General features: G+C 43.6%; 1 protein-coding gene across 5 annotated transcripts in view; it reads right to left on the bottom strand.

The window, feature by feature from the left end:
• The window catches only part of Sik3 (SIK family kinase 3), a 212,914-nt gene that overhangs the window by 84,292 nt on the left and 114,918 nt on the right, over positions 1–13,704 (bottom strand). For all 5 annotated transcript variants that reach the window (XM_076925022.1, XM_076925023.1, XM_076925020.1 and 2 more), the window contains exon 3: positions 13,397–13,460. In XM_076925022.1, the coding sequence (XP_076781137.1) occupies positions 13,397–13,460 (64 nt within the window). The remainder of the gene's footprint in view (positions 1–13,396; positions 13,461–13,704) is intronic.

Below are 13,704 nucleotides of genomic sequence, written 5' to 3'. Positions count from 1 at the left end.
CTAAGGAACCCCCTCCTCTTCCTTGAAAACAGATCCCTAGAGAAGTGTTTTGCCTTTAGCACACAGAGGTTAATACAACTGTGGTCCACAGAGGCCATGCTCCACTTTGAGCTGATAGCAGACACTGGTGGAATTAGTCCACATAGTACTGAATTTTCAGGCATGAAAGACACAGGACTGTGGAGGTTGAAAGATTTAAGTCACAGTTGAAGACTGTCGCTGAGGCCAGGCCATATGTGGCAAGGGAGAGGTTCCTCTAAGAAAGCCCTGAAAGCCCTGGGCGACACTGTGAAGGTGCAGGCAATGGTGAGTTGCAATGGAGAGACACTAGACTATTAGGAATGCTGGGGGGCAATGGGACATGCACTGAGGAAAGCTACAGGCACCAGCGAGGACAGGGGCCAAGTGACAGACAGAACAGATGAAGGGCTGTGGGCTACTCATGCCTTGTGGAGCTCAGGTGGTCCCTTCACAATCCCCAGATGCAGGTCACAGAGCTTTAAGATTTGGTGTTTTCACTGCAGGTTTTGGTCTTGCTTTGACCCAATCGCTCTGTTCTATGCTCCATTCTTTTCTTTTGAAATGGGAATGTTTATTCAGAGCTACTGTGTATTTGAAGTATGTGATTTGTTTATGATTTTATAGGGCTTTACAGTTGGGAGGCCACCTTGAGTCTTCTATGACACTAGGACTTTGGGCTTTCCAGCAGTGGTGAAAGACTTAAAAAGCCAGGGAGACTTCAGAAGTTGGACCGAATATTCATTCACACTGTAGACAGCCATAAACCAGGGCTAAGGCAGACAAGGTCATGGTTTGAAGTGTCATGTTGATACAGCTCAAAGAGGCTCTGAGATCACCTTGGAGATAAATTTCTGGTTATACCTGTAAGGAACTTTCTAGATTGAGTTACATAAAATGGAAAAGTCCAGCCTAACTACAGAGGAATCCCATACCAGCATTCACCACTGCCCGCCTACTGACTCTGGATGCACAGTGACAGTGTCTGTGGCCACTGCCCTCCCTTGCCATGATCAAATGTCAATTGAAATAAACCTTCAAGTTGCTTCTTGTCCAGGATTTTGTTACAGAAATAAGAAAAGCAATAATACTGAAAAAGACCATCAAAAATTAGCAAAGAAGAAGGTGTGTAGATGCATACATGTAATTGCAACTGTGTGGGGCAGAAGCAGGAGGATTGCAAGTCTGAGGCTATCCTGAGCTACACATTTAAAATTTAAAAATCAGCATGGCAGTTCTACTCAGAGCCATGGCCAAGTCCCTGACTATGCACACAAGGGGAAGACTAGGAGGTGGGGCTAGCAGAGAGCAACTGCCAGGAGCCTGAGGCCAGGCCTGCACAAGGTTCCACAGGACTCAGAAGATCCTGGAGATCTCCTTCAAGTTAAAAAGAACGGTTTTGGGTGAATATTCCAGAAAACTATCCTTTTAGAGTAAGGGCTACAAAGGAGTGAGGATAAAGTGGAAACGGAACCACACACCCAGCTGCAACAGGTTCAGGATGGCTGGCCTGCCACTTCATCACCTGACAGAACAAAGTGCACCACCAAAGGTAACAACCAGAATCACTGCAGTGATTGCTCTTCCTGCCCAACCCAGAAAAAAAAATGACAAGAACGGAAAGAAGCAGAACTGACAAGATGGTTGACAGGCAGAGGTGCTTGCTGTCAAGCCTGTCGGCCGCAGTCAAAAGCTGGTATTCACAGGGTGGAGGGGGGAACCGGCTCCTCCAAGCTGTCCTCTGACCTCCATGTGTGCTGTGGGACATACACACAAAATAAATGAAATGAGTGTTTACACTCATTTACACTCAGGGTCAATGAAAACAGGACCAAAAAGATTGGGATATTTGGAATTAACAAAGACTGAGCTCTGACTGCCGTGCTAAAGAACACTCATGAGAAGGTGAGCAAAGGGATGAAAAAAGCCTTTAAGGTAAGACATAATCACTAAACCTACTTTAAAGCTACAAAATATCTTAAACTAAGAAGTTACTAGCTGGTTGGGAGAGCATACGCCTTATCTCTCTACACTTGGGAGCCTGAGGAAGAAGATTCAGTGTTCCAGGCTAGTCGGGGCCACAGTGAGCCTGTCTCAAAAACAAAGCAAAAGGCAAACAGTATTAGTGCTCTTAAGATAGGTGTTAAGATTAAGCTGTTTAAAATCCCTTACATGTAAGAAAAACAGTAAGAATTTATGAATAAAACTATATGCTCTTGAATTTAATTGGAAATATTCTAAATTTAAAATATAGAACAGTTGGGAAAAAGAAACAACAGAAACCAGCATAAGGCTGGTAACTGTCAAGCCTGGGTGGTGAGGGCATCAGGGTTGACCGTGAGACCCTTCTCCCTTACGTGGACTGGAACGTGCGCACAGTGAAAAGGGGTTTTCACTGGTACATCAGTGTTCACTAATATCGGCATCAGGACCGAAGCATGGGAACTCAAGGGTCCATCACTAGATGAACACATGAAGTGTGCCGTTGATGAGTCTGACACAGAACATCATGTTAGGTGAGATAAACTGGTCCCCAAAGGACAAATATAAGGTGATTCCATTTACATAGTGTCCCTAGAGTAGCAAGCTCAGAACATTAGGAAGGGTGATGCCTTGGAGGGGCTGTAGGGTGACAGATTGGTGGCCAGTGATTGACACCTGGAGTTTCCATTCTACAGAATACAAAGTTTACAGATAATAGGACAGCTGTGTCATTATTAATGTTACTGGAAATGGTCAAAATAATTCTGCATACTGAATATTTTATAACTTTTTAAAAAATGGAATGCCAACGGGAATATCTTCAAGACATCAAATTTTAATGATGTACTGAGATGTGATGTATTAATTCCAAATATAAAATTAAAAACTCTTTATAGATGTCAATAAAGGTTATGATTAAATCTTTTCATGTCTTTATTACTTGGCCAAGGAAAATTACATTTTCCTAAAAGTGTTAAAACATAATTTGATGAACCTCTCGGGAAAAGTATGTATTCTATACAGATACATAGACAGATACACATGTATATTTATGTACATACAAAATACAGAAAAATTCCTTTGAATCATACATATACTAAATTCAGCAAAAATATTTGGCTTGGGTGTGATGATAGGTACCCAAAATCCTCAGAAGGCAGGAGGATGGTGAGTTCAGTGCAGCGTGGGCTACACAATAAGACCTTATCTCAAAAACCTTCCATGAAAAAAAAAAATATATATATATAATGTATATATATATTTAAAAAACACACTAATAGTGCTGAGGAGATGGTTCAGTCAGCAATGTGTCTGCTGTGCAAGCATGGGGACCCAAGATCATACTCTTAGCACCCATGCAAAATGTTGGGTTTGGTACATGCCTGTACTCAGACCCCTGGGAAGGTGGAGACAGGTGGATTCCTAAAGCTCACTACCACCTAATCCTGCTGAAATGGTGAGGTACAGGTTCACTGAGAAACCGTATTTCAGACTATGGCAGAGACAAAGGAAAGCAGCCAACACCATCCTCTGGCCTCACATGCACCGAGGTCACATGGTACAAATAACATCTTGATCAGAAAACTGCCAACACTAAGTGAAGTGCTGACAATGGCATGGCTTCCGCAGGCTTCCTGTACAGATTACAGATGACCAATATAAACTAGCTATGTTCAATATTAAGAAAATAAAACACAGACTAACAAATGAGACATTAACTGGGGAGGAAATGCTGCTCTTTTTGTCTGAGCAGATGAGCTCAGTGGTGTGGTTATCTGACTCCACTGTAAAGTCTGAGCAGATAACTAGTCTTCAGAGTCAAAAAGAATAAATACCTTAGTGGGAAAATACTAGTTTTGTTTAGAAGGATACAAAGAATATATGTGGTTAAAATAATGTGTTTTTAAAAGTGACAGCAAGCTAGCACATAGTATGTGCCTATGTTAATGTCCCTGAAAATTTAGAAGGTAACAAGACAGAAGTTCTCAATGGAACATGGAGCCCAGTGTGTAGCATACAATGGTTATACAATTTTGCCTTCACCACTGCCTGCCCTACTGGCAGTCTTTGAATGTTCACATGGCAGAAATAAATCGGTTTGTGGGAATTCCTGGGTTTCATGCCTGTTGGCGCCACTGGGTGTGGGCATAATGTTATTGTGCACTGTGTAAAGATTATCCTTTATTATTCAAATGTCGAGTTCTCTGCCCCCATATCTGGTTGCAATCCAGACATAGCATTGTAATGCTTATTCTAATAATCTTCTGTCTCAATGTTATATAAACATTGCTCCCCATTCATTCTCTGATTTGTCAATAAAAGCTGATTAGCCAATGACTGAGCAGGGGGAGAGAATAAGGCTGGACTTCCAGTGGTGGTGGGGTGTATACAAGGAAAACACACCTGAGCAGACAGAGCCAGACCAATAGCAAAACGGGTATTTTGATTGGGAGGTAGCCAGGTTAGTTCATAGGATTAAAATAGATTAGTAAATGCTCAGATACTGTACCATAAAGCTTGGTTAAATAAATCTTATAGTCTCTGTCTCATTTATTTAAGAGTTGGCTGGGACAGAGAAAAATTATCCCTTTTAAAAGTGAACTAACAATTGGGAAATGTTATCTTAAGTAAGTGAGAGTATTCCTAGTAAAATCATTCACACTTCACCAGATTCCTCTGAAATTAGCACTTTGTCTTAAATGCCTATGGGTTCTGTTGGCATTCAGAGAGCTTTAGTGGATAAAGTGCGGGGTTTAAGAGCACATGATAGAAAGTTTGAAGAAATGCATTTCAAGAAATCATATTGGGGGAGTTTTGTGTTATGAATTTAGTGATCTGCAAAACTAGCTAGCTTCTCGATCCTACTGGAACACTGGGCAGGACCACAGTCATGGCCGCCCGTGTACACTGCAACAGTCATGGCCGCCATGTACACTCAGTGCTGAGTAGCGATATTCACTTCACTACATCAGATAAACGAGTAAACAACAAGCGTTCAGCAATCCACTCTGCTACTTCCAAGTCAAACCTCTCATATGCTTCCTCTTCTCTGGACACTCAAATAGCAAATACAAACGTGTTTCTCCCGTGCCAAGAACTCACATAACTAAAGTGAGCAGGAAAATGACTGCTCTCTGCTTGACTTGGAATATGTGCGTGTGTGTAAGACACCACATTGAACAGTAAGAGCAGGCAAGACTGTAATGCTGTTGGCCATTAGTCCGTCTTCATTCACCCTTTCTCTCACTCAGCGGATCTAGAAGTAGTTAGTGGCTACGTTGTTTCTGTGGGAACTATTTATTCTGGGAATTTACAAGGATTATTAAAAAAATTACATAATCCTGGCTTGGGATATGGTTCAGTATCACATCTCTTGCCCATCATGTATAAGGACTATGTTGACCCTCTAGACTCTCTACTGTCAAGATGACTCTCTACTGTCAAGATGGGCTTTGGTTAAGGTCAGATGTAAGCAAGTGAGGGCCAGTTAGAAGGCTCAGTAGGTTGGGAAACATGATGACCTGCATTCAGTCCCTGGAACCCATATGAAGATAGGAGGAGAGAGGAGAGCCCATAAAGTTGTCCAGTGACCTTGATGTGGATGCATGGTACGCACACAGAGAGCAGGAAAATGCCGTACAATGACGAATAACTGTGTGCCTGAGTATATGGGTGAAATGTCAATTGGTTATAAAAACTAAGAGGAAAATTCAAGCAAAAATGAGATACAGAATAGTGAGCCAGTGGGAAAAACAAAGTTTAGACAAAGTTGTCTCTAATGAGGAAATGCAGGAAAGAATCTGAATTAAGTGGGAGAGAGATGTGGAAAAAGAGGCTTGCAGAAAGAAATGGGACAGTATCTAGACCTCACAGCAGAGCACAGAGAACAGCCGAATAGAAGGAGCCCTCGTAGGACAGACTTGGTGAGCGAGCTGCAGGTGCTGGGTGAGAGGACAGCACTAGCAGATATGGCAAGTGTGGTCCAGGCTCCAGTCCCCTAGGCAGCGTCAGCATAAACGTAGCTAATGACAAACCAGACAGCTTCCTTCTACCCCAGCATCTGGGGAGCTCCGCTCTGATGGCCACTGGAGAGCTGAGCTGCTAGAAGCCAGCAGCTTCTCTTGCTAGCCTACCTCTGCCACCAAACTCCAATGCAGATAGACTGCCCTTTACTAGAGACGCTTGCGATCAGTATTTCCAATTTCAGCGTTTATTTTTATTTTGCATACTTGTATAAATTTTAACAGATAGCTCTCATCTAAAAACCCCAAATCTAAATGCTTCAAAAATAAAGCAAACCCCCAAATCATATTGGCATTCATTTAAAAGCTTCTGATTTCAAAGCACTTCCCAGTTGAGGTTGCTGGTCAGGCATTCCCAATGAGAACCCAGTTCAGGCTCCTCACGGTTTCTTGATCAGCACTGCAGAAGGGCTTACACACCTTCTGGCAATTCCGGAGGGGAGCAAGCAGTGCCGCTCACCTTGAATTTGATCTCAGTATCTAGCACACTTCGCTACGTGAACAAAATAGAAATTAACAGTGAGACTTGCTCTTTTCTGCTTTTCAAGCATACTAAGTCTTAGATGTTCAGAGTCTACACATGGCACACTACCAGTCAAACACTAAACTGACTATGGCCAAAGTGAAATACTTTTAATTCTTTCAAAATAGGGTGCACTTAAATATGAAAGCACTGTACAGTGTGTGAAATCAGAATGTGGCCTTCCCCAGAGAAGAGATCTGCCCTCCCCCAGGCTTTGGGGTAGGGTGGGGTCTTTATTTGCCTGGAGCCTCAGTAGTGCCACAAGGTCTAATAAATAATGGAGGAACGCTAGAAAGACCAACCATGTGAAATTAAGTGTAGGACTCTGGGACATCATGTCAATTGTCCTGAAAATTGAGGTCAATCAATGAACCAACCAACCAACTAATCAGGCACACATAAAATAAAGTAAAATAAAAATGTGGGTGCAAAGACTGAGCCTCCCTGAGACAATACTCTGTGCATACTGTCACACATTCATGCCAAGACAAAGCACACCCAGGCAAAGGACAATAAAGACTGCACCTAGCACGTCTGGGCCGGCCGGCTGTACACTTTCCTTGGCTGGTTTCACCAATATCCTTTCCCTAGAAGAGGGCACAGCTGTGAATTCTGTGAGTCCTTCTAGCAGTTTATCACATCTGAGTGGCTCTGGGGGACTTCTCAACTTACACTTGGTGCTAGAGTGAGAGTGATCTTGGAGAACGTGCTTTCTCTGTGGTGCTGACCCCTGCATCAGCCACAAACTCTCATACAGTGCTCTAGCTACCACTCAAATGCCGCGCTGAACCTTAATTTAAAGCTCAGTTCCATAGCTGAACTTGCTCCATTTCCAAAGAGAAATAGCAACATGTGACCAGCAGCTAACATGTTGGCAGCCATATTCCCGGACTTCATCTGGTGCCCAACACACCTGGTTTTCAGTTTCATCTAGACCTCCAGCTTTTTGTATTCTCATGCACGATCATTTAACCCGGTCACACTTGTATAACTTCTGCCTCTAAAGCACAGACATCAAGAAACAAAACATAAATGTCTTCTTTAAAAATCACAAAAATCCTCCTTTGTTTAAATTAACCCCATCAGTTCTCCCTGTGATGTGCCTATTTGTGGGCCTTTGCATTTAGGCTACGTTTGAAAGTCCTTCAGGTTCTTGGATGTGTGGGCTGCTATTTTTTCAGAACATCTGCTAGTTTCACAGCCATTGTTCCTTACAGTTTCTGCCTCTGTCTCTACACCCACCCCCCATGATGCCACTGTGCACAGAAGATGCTGTGTCTCCTACAATGCAGAGGATGCTCCTGTCTCCTCCCACTGTGCAGAGGATGCTCTGCCTTTCTCCTCCCACTGTGCAGAGGATGGTCTGACTGTCTCCTCCCACTGTGCAGAGGATGCAACACCTGATTGACACCAACTCTGGAAGCTGCCTTTAGCACCTGAGGCTTCTGATACACCTCTGCTCGGTTCCTTTTCACCGCCTGGAGTTGACTGCATTCATAGACTTAGGATTTGGGTCCTCTCTTCTGGGCAAAACAGCCTGGCAAATCCTGGGATCTCAGTGGTTAGAACTGAAGTCTCTACACCCCTTTTCTTAACCAAACCCAGCCATTCAACTGCATTAACTGCTAGCTGATTGCCCTATTGTGTTGTTCTGAGGCGTGAGTAGTTCTACAAACAATATAATCAAACATTGGTTCCTTTGAAGGAACACTTTCTCATCAACTTTCGACTCAGGAGTGCTCCTTCTCTCCCACTTGTGATTGAAGGCAGGTCCTTCAAGAGAGAAGACATTGGGGTCTACCTGTCTGCATCATGGTCTGTTTTTCTCTCTGAGTTAATGGCTGGAGCAAGACATGGAGTCAAAGGCAACTTGTGAGCAATCAAACTCTGGAACCTGAAGCGCAATGAAAGGAAATGGGAAGGTGGTCTGATGTCACTTCAGTCCAGCTGGCAGGAAACCACTGTCTTATGACCCAAGGCAGGAGTGATGTGCTTCTCCAGACAGAAGGGAGACCTCAGGACACCACCTCCCCAACAGGTAACAGAAGAGATGTCAAATATTAATGTTCCGCTCTTCCCTGGAGGACAGCCATCTATCCACATGCCAGTACTAAGACCTGGCTGTATGTCCAGATTGGAATCTATCTCTACCTCACCAAGCCTGTGTGCATACAAGGAAGGAATGGGAGAGTGGGGGAGGCTGAGATGCCTTGCAAAGGACTGGTTCAAGAATCCAGACTCTCATTTCTTTCATTTCTTACTGAATTTTCATAGATGATCTTTTTTTTTTATTTTTTATTTTTTATTTTTTGAGACAGGGTTTCTCTGTGTAGCCCTGGCTGTCCTGGAACTCACTCTGTAGACCAGGCTGGCCTCGAACTCAGAAATCCACCTGCCTCTGCCTCCCAAGTCCTGGGATTAAAGGTGTGCGCCACCACTGCCTGGCTCATAGATGTTCTTGAATAAATGTTTTTATTTAATTTGCTGCTTGTCCATAGGATCAATTTGTAATTTTTTTTTTTTTAATTTTTTGTAATTGAGTATACTTTGTTCTCTCAGACACACCGGAAGAGGGCATCAGGTCCCATTATAGATGGTTATGAGCTACCATGTGGTTGCTGGGAATTGAACTCAGGACCTCTGGAAGAGCAGTCAATGCTCTTAACTGCTGGGTCATCTCTTGGTCCCAGTTTATAGACTTTCAAAAATAATTCTCATCAGTTTTACTTGGCGGCTGGTGACAATTCTGCATGACTCGTGCTGAAACTTGTCCGCCATTTCTTCTTTTTGTTTGTTTTAGAACTTTTTTGTTTTGGTTGTTTGGGTTTTTGTTTGTTTGGTTGGTTGGTTGGTTGGTTTTTGTTTGTTTGTTTTTTGTTTTGTTTTCTTTTTCTGGCTTTGTTTTGAGACAGGGTTTTTCTGTGTAGCCCTGGCTGGCCTCAACACTCCCATTTGTTCTTTAACATGAAGGCAAAAAGAAGCCTATGCCAAGCTCTCTACCTGCTGGCTCATGACACTCACTCCCGTCACCCAAAACTGGAGGTCACACTGGGCAGAACTTATAACTGTGCCATATCATGAGTCCTGGTCCATCTTTACAACTATAGATCTTATTCTAAAAATAATACCTTGGAACTGAGTCCAAGAATTATTGGGTAATGTGCCTCAAGCAAAAGAGCAAGTATGTGGTAAAGGTCTGATATGAACCTACTCTTCCTAAGGCCCTGCATCACGCCATGCCCCACACCCGACCACCTCCCCAACACCCCCACTCACCATTGCTGAAATGAAATCCAGGGTCTCACAGTCGCTGGGCAAGCGACTGAACTACACCGCCAGCCCTTAGCACCTCACTTCTTAACTACGTGCCCCCTCTCTTATCATGTCCACAGACACTTTAGAAAACCAGCGCCACGAGACACTTTATCCTTGTGCAGTCTTGTTGTTCGTCTGATTTGGGGTTTGATTCGATAGTAACCAAACCCAGGCCTTGGCACGGGTTAGGCAGGCTACTCTGTCACAGAGCTCTTCCACAAACTTCTATGAGGTTTTAGTAATTTCTTTGGGTAATACATCTTGGTTTTTTTTTTTTTTTTTTTTTTTTTTTCTTAAATTGGATCATTAAAATGTCTACTATGGGCCAGGGAGATAGACGGCTTAGTAGGTAAAAGAGCTCACCCTATGGCATGATGGTCAGAGTTCAGATCCCTGGAAGCCATGTGATAAGTTAGGTGCTGCAGTATCTGTAGTCTCATTGTCTCTACACTGAGACAGGAGACAGAGACAGGAGATTCACCCACAAGCTTATGGGACAGCTAGCCTAGTGTGACAGGGATGTGGTAGAAACAAGGGAGACTTGGCCACAAAACAAGGTGGAAGGCAAGAAGCAACTCCTGCAAGTTGTACTCTGACATACACACGTGTCCTGGTATGCATACTCCTACACACACACACACACACACACACACACACACCAATATTAATCATGTCAATTAATAATATATTCACATGTGTAATTATATGCTATGTTGTAACAGATAATTACGTGATATTTCCTTTTTAAAAAATACTAAAACTGTGTTCTGTGAACTCATGCATTAAGCTACTAGACACAAAGGGTTTATGACCAAAAGGACTGCTATCTTTCCTTTTAAGATCTGTCTTCTTACCAGGCATGGTGGCACATGCCATCAATCCCAGCACTCAGAAGGCAAAGGCAGGTGGATTGCTATGACTTTGAGGCCAGCCTGGTCTACAGAGTGAGTTCCAAGAAAGCCAAGGCGACACAGAAAAGCTCTGTCTTGAAAAATCAAACAGAAAAGAACTGCAGTTGCTCCCAAAGCAGGGCACATGCATGTGCTTGCCTAGAATGTCAGGAACACCAGACGGGCAAGGTTACCAGTGCTCTTTGTGGATAAAGGCCTTCCTATGACATGGCTAATAGGCAGCTCACAGCTTCAGAGATGCTTTGCTTCCAGCACAAAGCTTATAAAAGGGGTCAGGTAACAAAAGTTGCCCGCTTGCTACTAGGGACATTTGTGACCCCAAGTGAAGCAGTTTCAGTGACGCATGTGCTGGATGTCAGCCTCCGTGTATTCCCCAGCAGTATCAGGGGATTTCTCTCTCCCACAGTCTCTGGCATGCTTCTATTCTCTGCTCTATGGACTCATTTATCCAGGAGGACGGCTATGTTCTCTATAGCACTGCTATATTCCTATACAGACTTCACAACTTGCATTCTCCTAGTCCAAGATACACATAGATTTCCTTGTTTGTCTTCTATTAGATTTCTTCATGGAGGGAAAAATCAATGTCTTGATATGGAGCCAACCCCTCCAAAGTAACTAGCTTGTAATTATCATATGCACTAGAGCCTACACTATCTTCTTGATATCCAATATTATTATTCTGAGATTTTAATGTACTAATTTCTTTGAAATGATGTATCTCTTTGAACACTATTTAGTTTTAGTTCACTGTCATTAACTTTAGCATAAAGTAAGCAAAACCACAGCTGTTTAAAGGTAAGAGGAAGAAACACTTGGTCCTCCATTAAAGGGGCGGGGAATAGAAGTGACAATGATACTTTTCCTGAAAAAAAAGTTGATGGGGAGTTTTTTGAGACAAGATGTGTCCCATGTAGCCCTGGCTGATCTGTTACTCACTATATTCATCCGGCTGATCTAGAATTCAATATGATCCCTCTGCACACACAGTGCTAGAATTAAAGGTATGCATTACCACGTCTGGCCTAGCCTATAAATGCACACACAAACATACACCACCACCACCACATCATCATCATGTAGCTATTAATGAAAAAGAATGTCTACTTTAAAAGTGGGATAAGAGATATAAAGACTGAAGTGGCCATCTCCTGTAGCCAGAAGGGACTTCCAGTGGAAGGAGGGGGACATCAACTCACCCACAAAACCTTCCACCCAAAATTTATCTGCCTACAAGATGTGCAGGAATAAAGATGGAGCAGAGACTGAGGGAACTGCCAACCAATGGCTGGTCCAAGATGACCCACTGTGGGATCTCTCTGTGGGAGAGAGTGAACCCCTGACACTACTAATAATACTCTGCTATGCCTGTAGACAGGAACCTAGCATAACTGTCCTCTGAGAGGCTTTATCCAGCAGTGCATGGAAACACATGCAGAGACCCACAGCTACACCTCAGACAGAGCTTGGGGAGTCTTGTGGAAGAGTGTGAGATAGGACTGAGTGAGCTGGAGGGGTCAAGGACAGCACAGAAGAACTACAGAGTCAACTACCCTGGGCCCATGGAGGCTCAAGGAGAATGAACCACCAACAAAGAACATGCATGGGCTGGACATAGGTGCCCTACACATTTATAGCAGATGTGCAGCTTGGTCTTCATGTGGGTTCCCTAACAACTGTAGTGGGGGCTATTTCTGACTGAGCTGCCTGCCATTGGACCCCTCCCCTTCCTCTAGCTGGACTGCCAGGTCGAACCTCAATGGGAAAGGATGCACACAGTCCTGCTTCTACTAGATGTCCCAGGGCAGGGTGGTGCACAAGGGAGGCTTCCCCTTTGGAAAAGGGGAGGGGATAATGGGAAGAGGAACTTATGAGGGTCACACGGGGGGGGGGGGGGTAGATCAGGATATAAAGCAAATAAATAAATTAATGAGGAAAGCGATATTATACTTCTAAGTATTGTAAATTAGTACTGGTTCTTAGAAACGGCAGGAATTTAAGTTTGACGATCTGCCTTTTACATCTATTTGGCAGTGTTAATTGCTGTCAACACAGAGAATTCTTCTTTAGTTTTTACCAAGTCCAAGACAGGGTTGCCTGGAACAAAATCTCATGATATACAAAGGTCAAAATCTCATGATGTACAAAGGTCAAGCCAAGAAGCAACAGCAGCTACATGAGAGAAGTGATCAGAGCCATTTGGGACTGTGTGCACACAGCAAGAGACAGGTTTCAAGGTTATATTTAAACAAGGGTTAAGCATGTGGGGCCCTTCCTCAGACCAGGGCTCCCACATATGTGGAATCGCCATCACCCCTGGCAACCTCAGCTATAGCCTGGAAATAGGAAAGACCCTCAGTCACATGGCTGGCAGGAATGTTTGCTTTTGAGATCTTTTATCTCAACTGTTAACATCTAACTAGAGCAAACAAAACACCTTTGCTCAAGAATAAACACAGTGGAGGGATTTAACTGGCTGAACAAAAAAAATCCTGAAATTACCATGATGGTACAGGTGGCAGCATTAGGTGACAGCTGAAAGAGTGGCTGAGACACAGGACAGCTACTCCGGGTTGGCACAGTGTGCTCAAGGGTTGTTTAAAGGATGCAGTGAAAATACTTACCAAATATCTCCCCTCCGCTAGCGTACTCCGTTACCAGGTAAATCATGCGATCTGTCTCCATGACCTGTGCAAAGACAAGACAGTGACGTGACACAGGTGGCAGGCTGGTCCAGCAGAACCAGTGACGCTGACAGTAACAACAGCCCTGCTCATCCCAGGTCTCTGTAAGCTGATAAGCTGAGAAGCAAAGATGCTGTTAAGAACTAGATAAAAGTTCAATTCCAACATCACTTACAACCCAAGGCGCCCCTCACATATCACCAGCCCAGTGGGAAAGCCTTAGGGAGAACACTGGATCATCGAGGAAT

Source organism: Arvicanthis niloticus, chromosome 26, assembly GCF_011762505.2.
Source record: "Arvicanthis niloticus isolate mArvNil1 chromosome 26, mArvNil1.pat.X, whole genome shotgun sequence".
NCBI lineage: Eukaryota > Metazoa > Chordata > Mammalia > Rodentia > Muridae > Arvicanthis > Arvicanthis niloticus.
The sequence above is the reverse complement of the archived record's forward strand: the minus strand, read 5'-3'. Positions and strand labels throughout refer to the sequence as shown.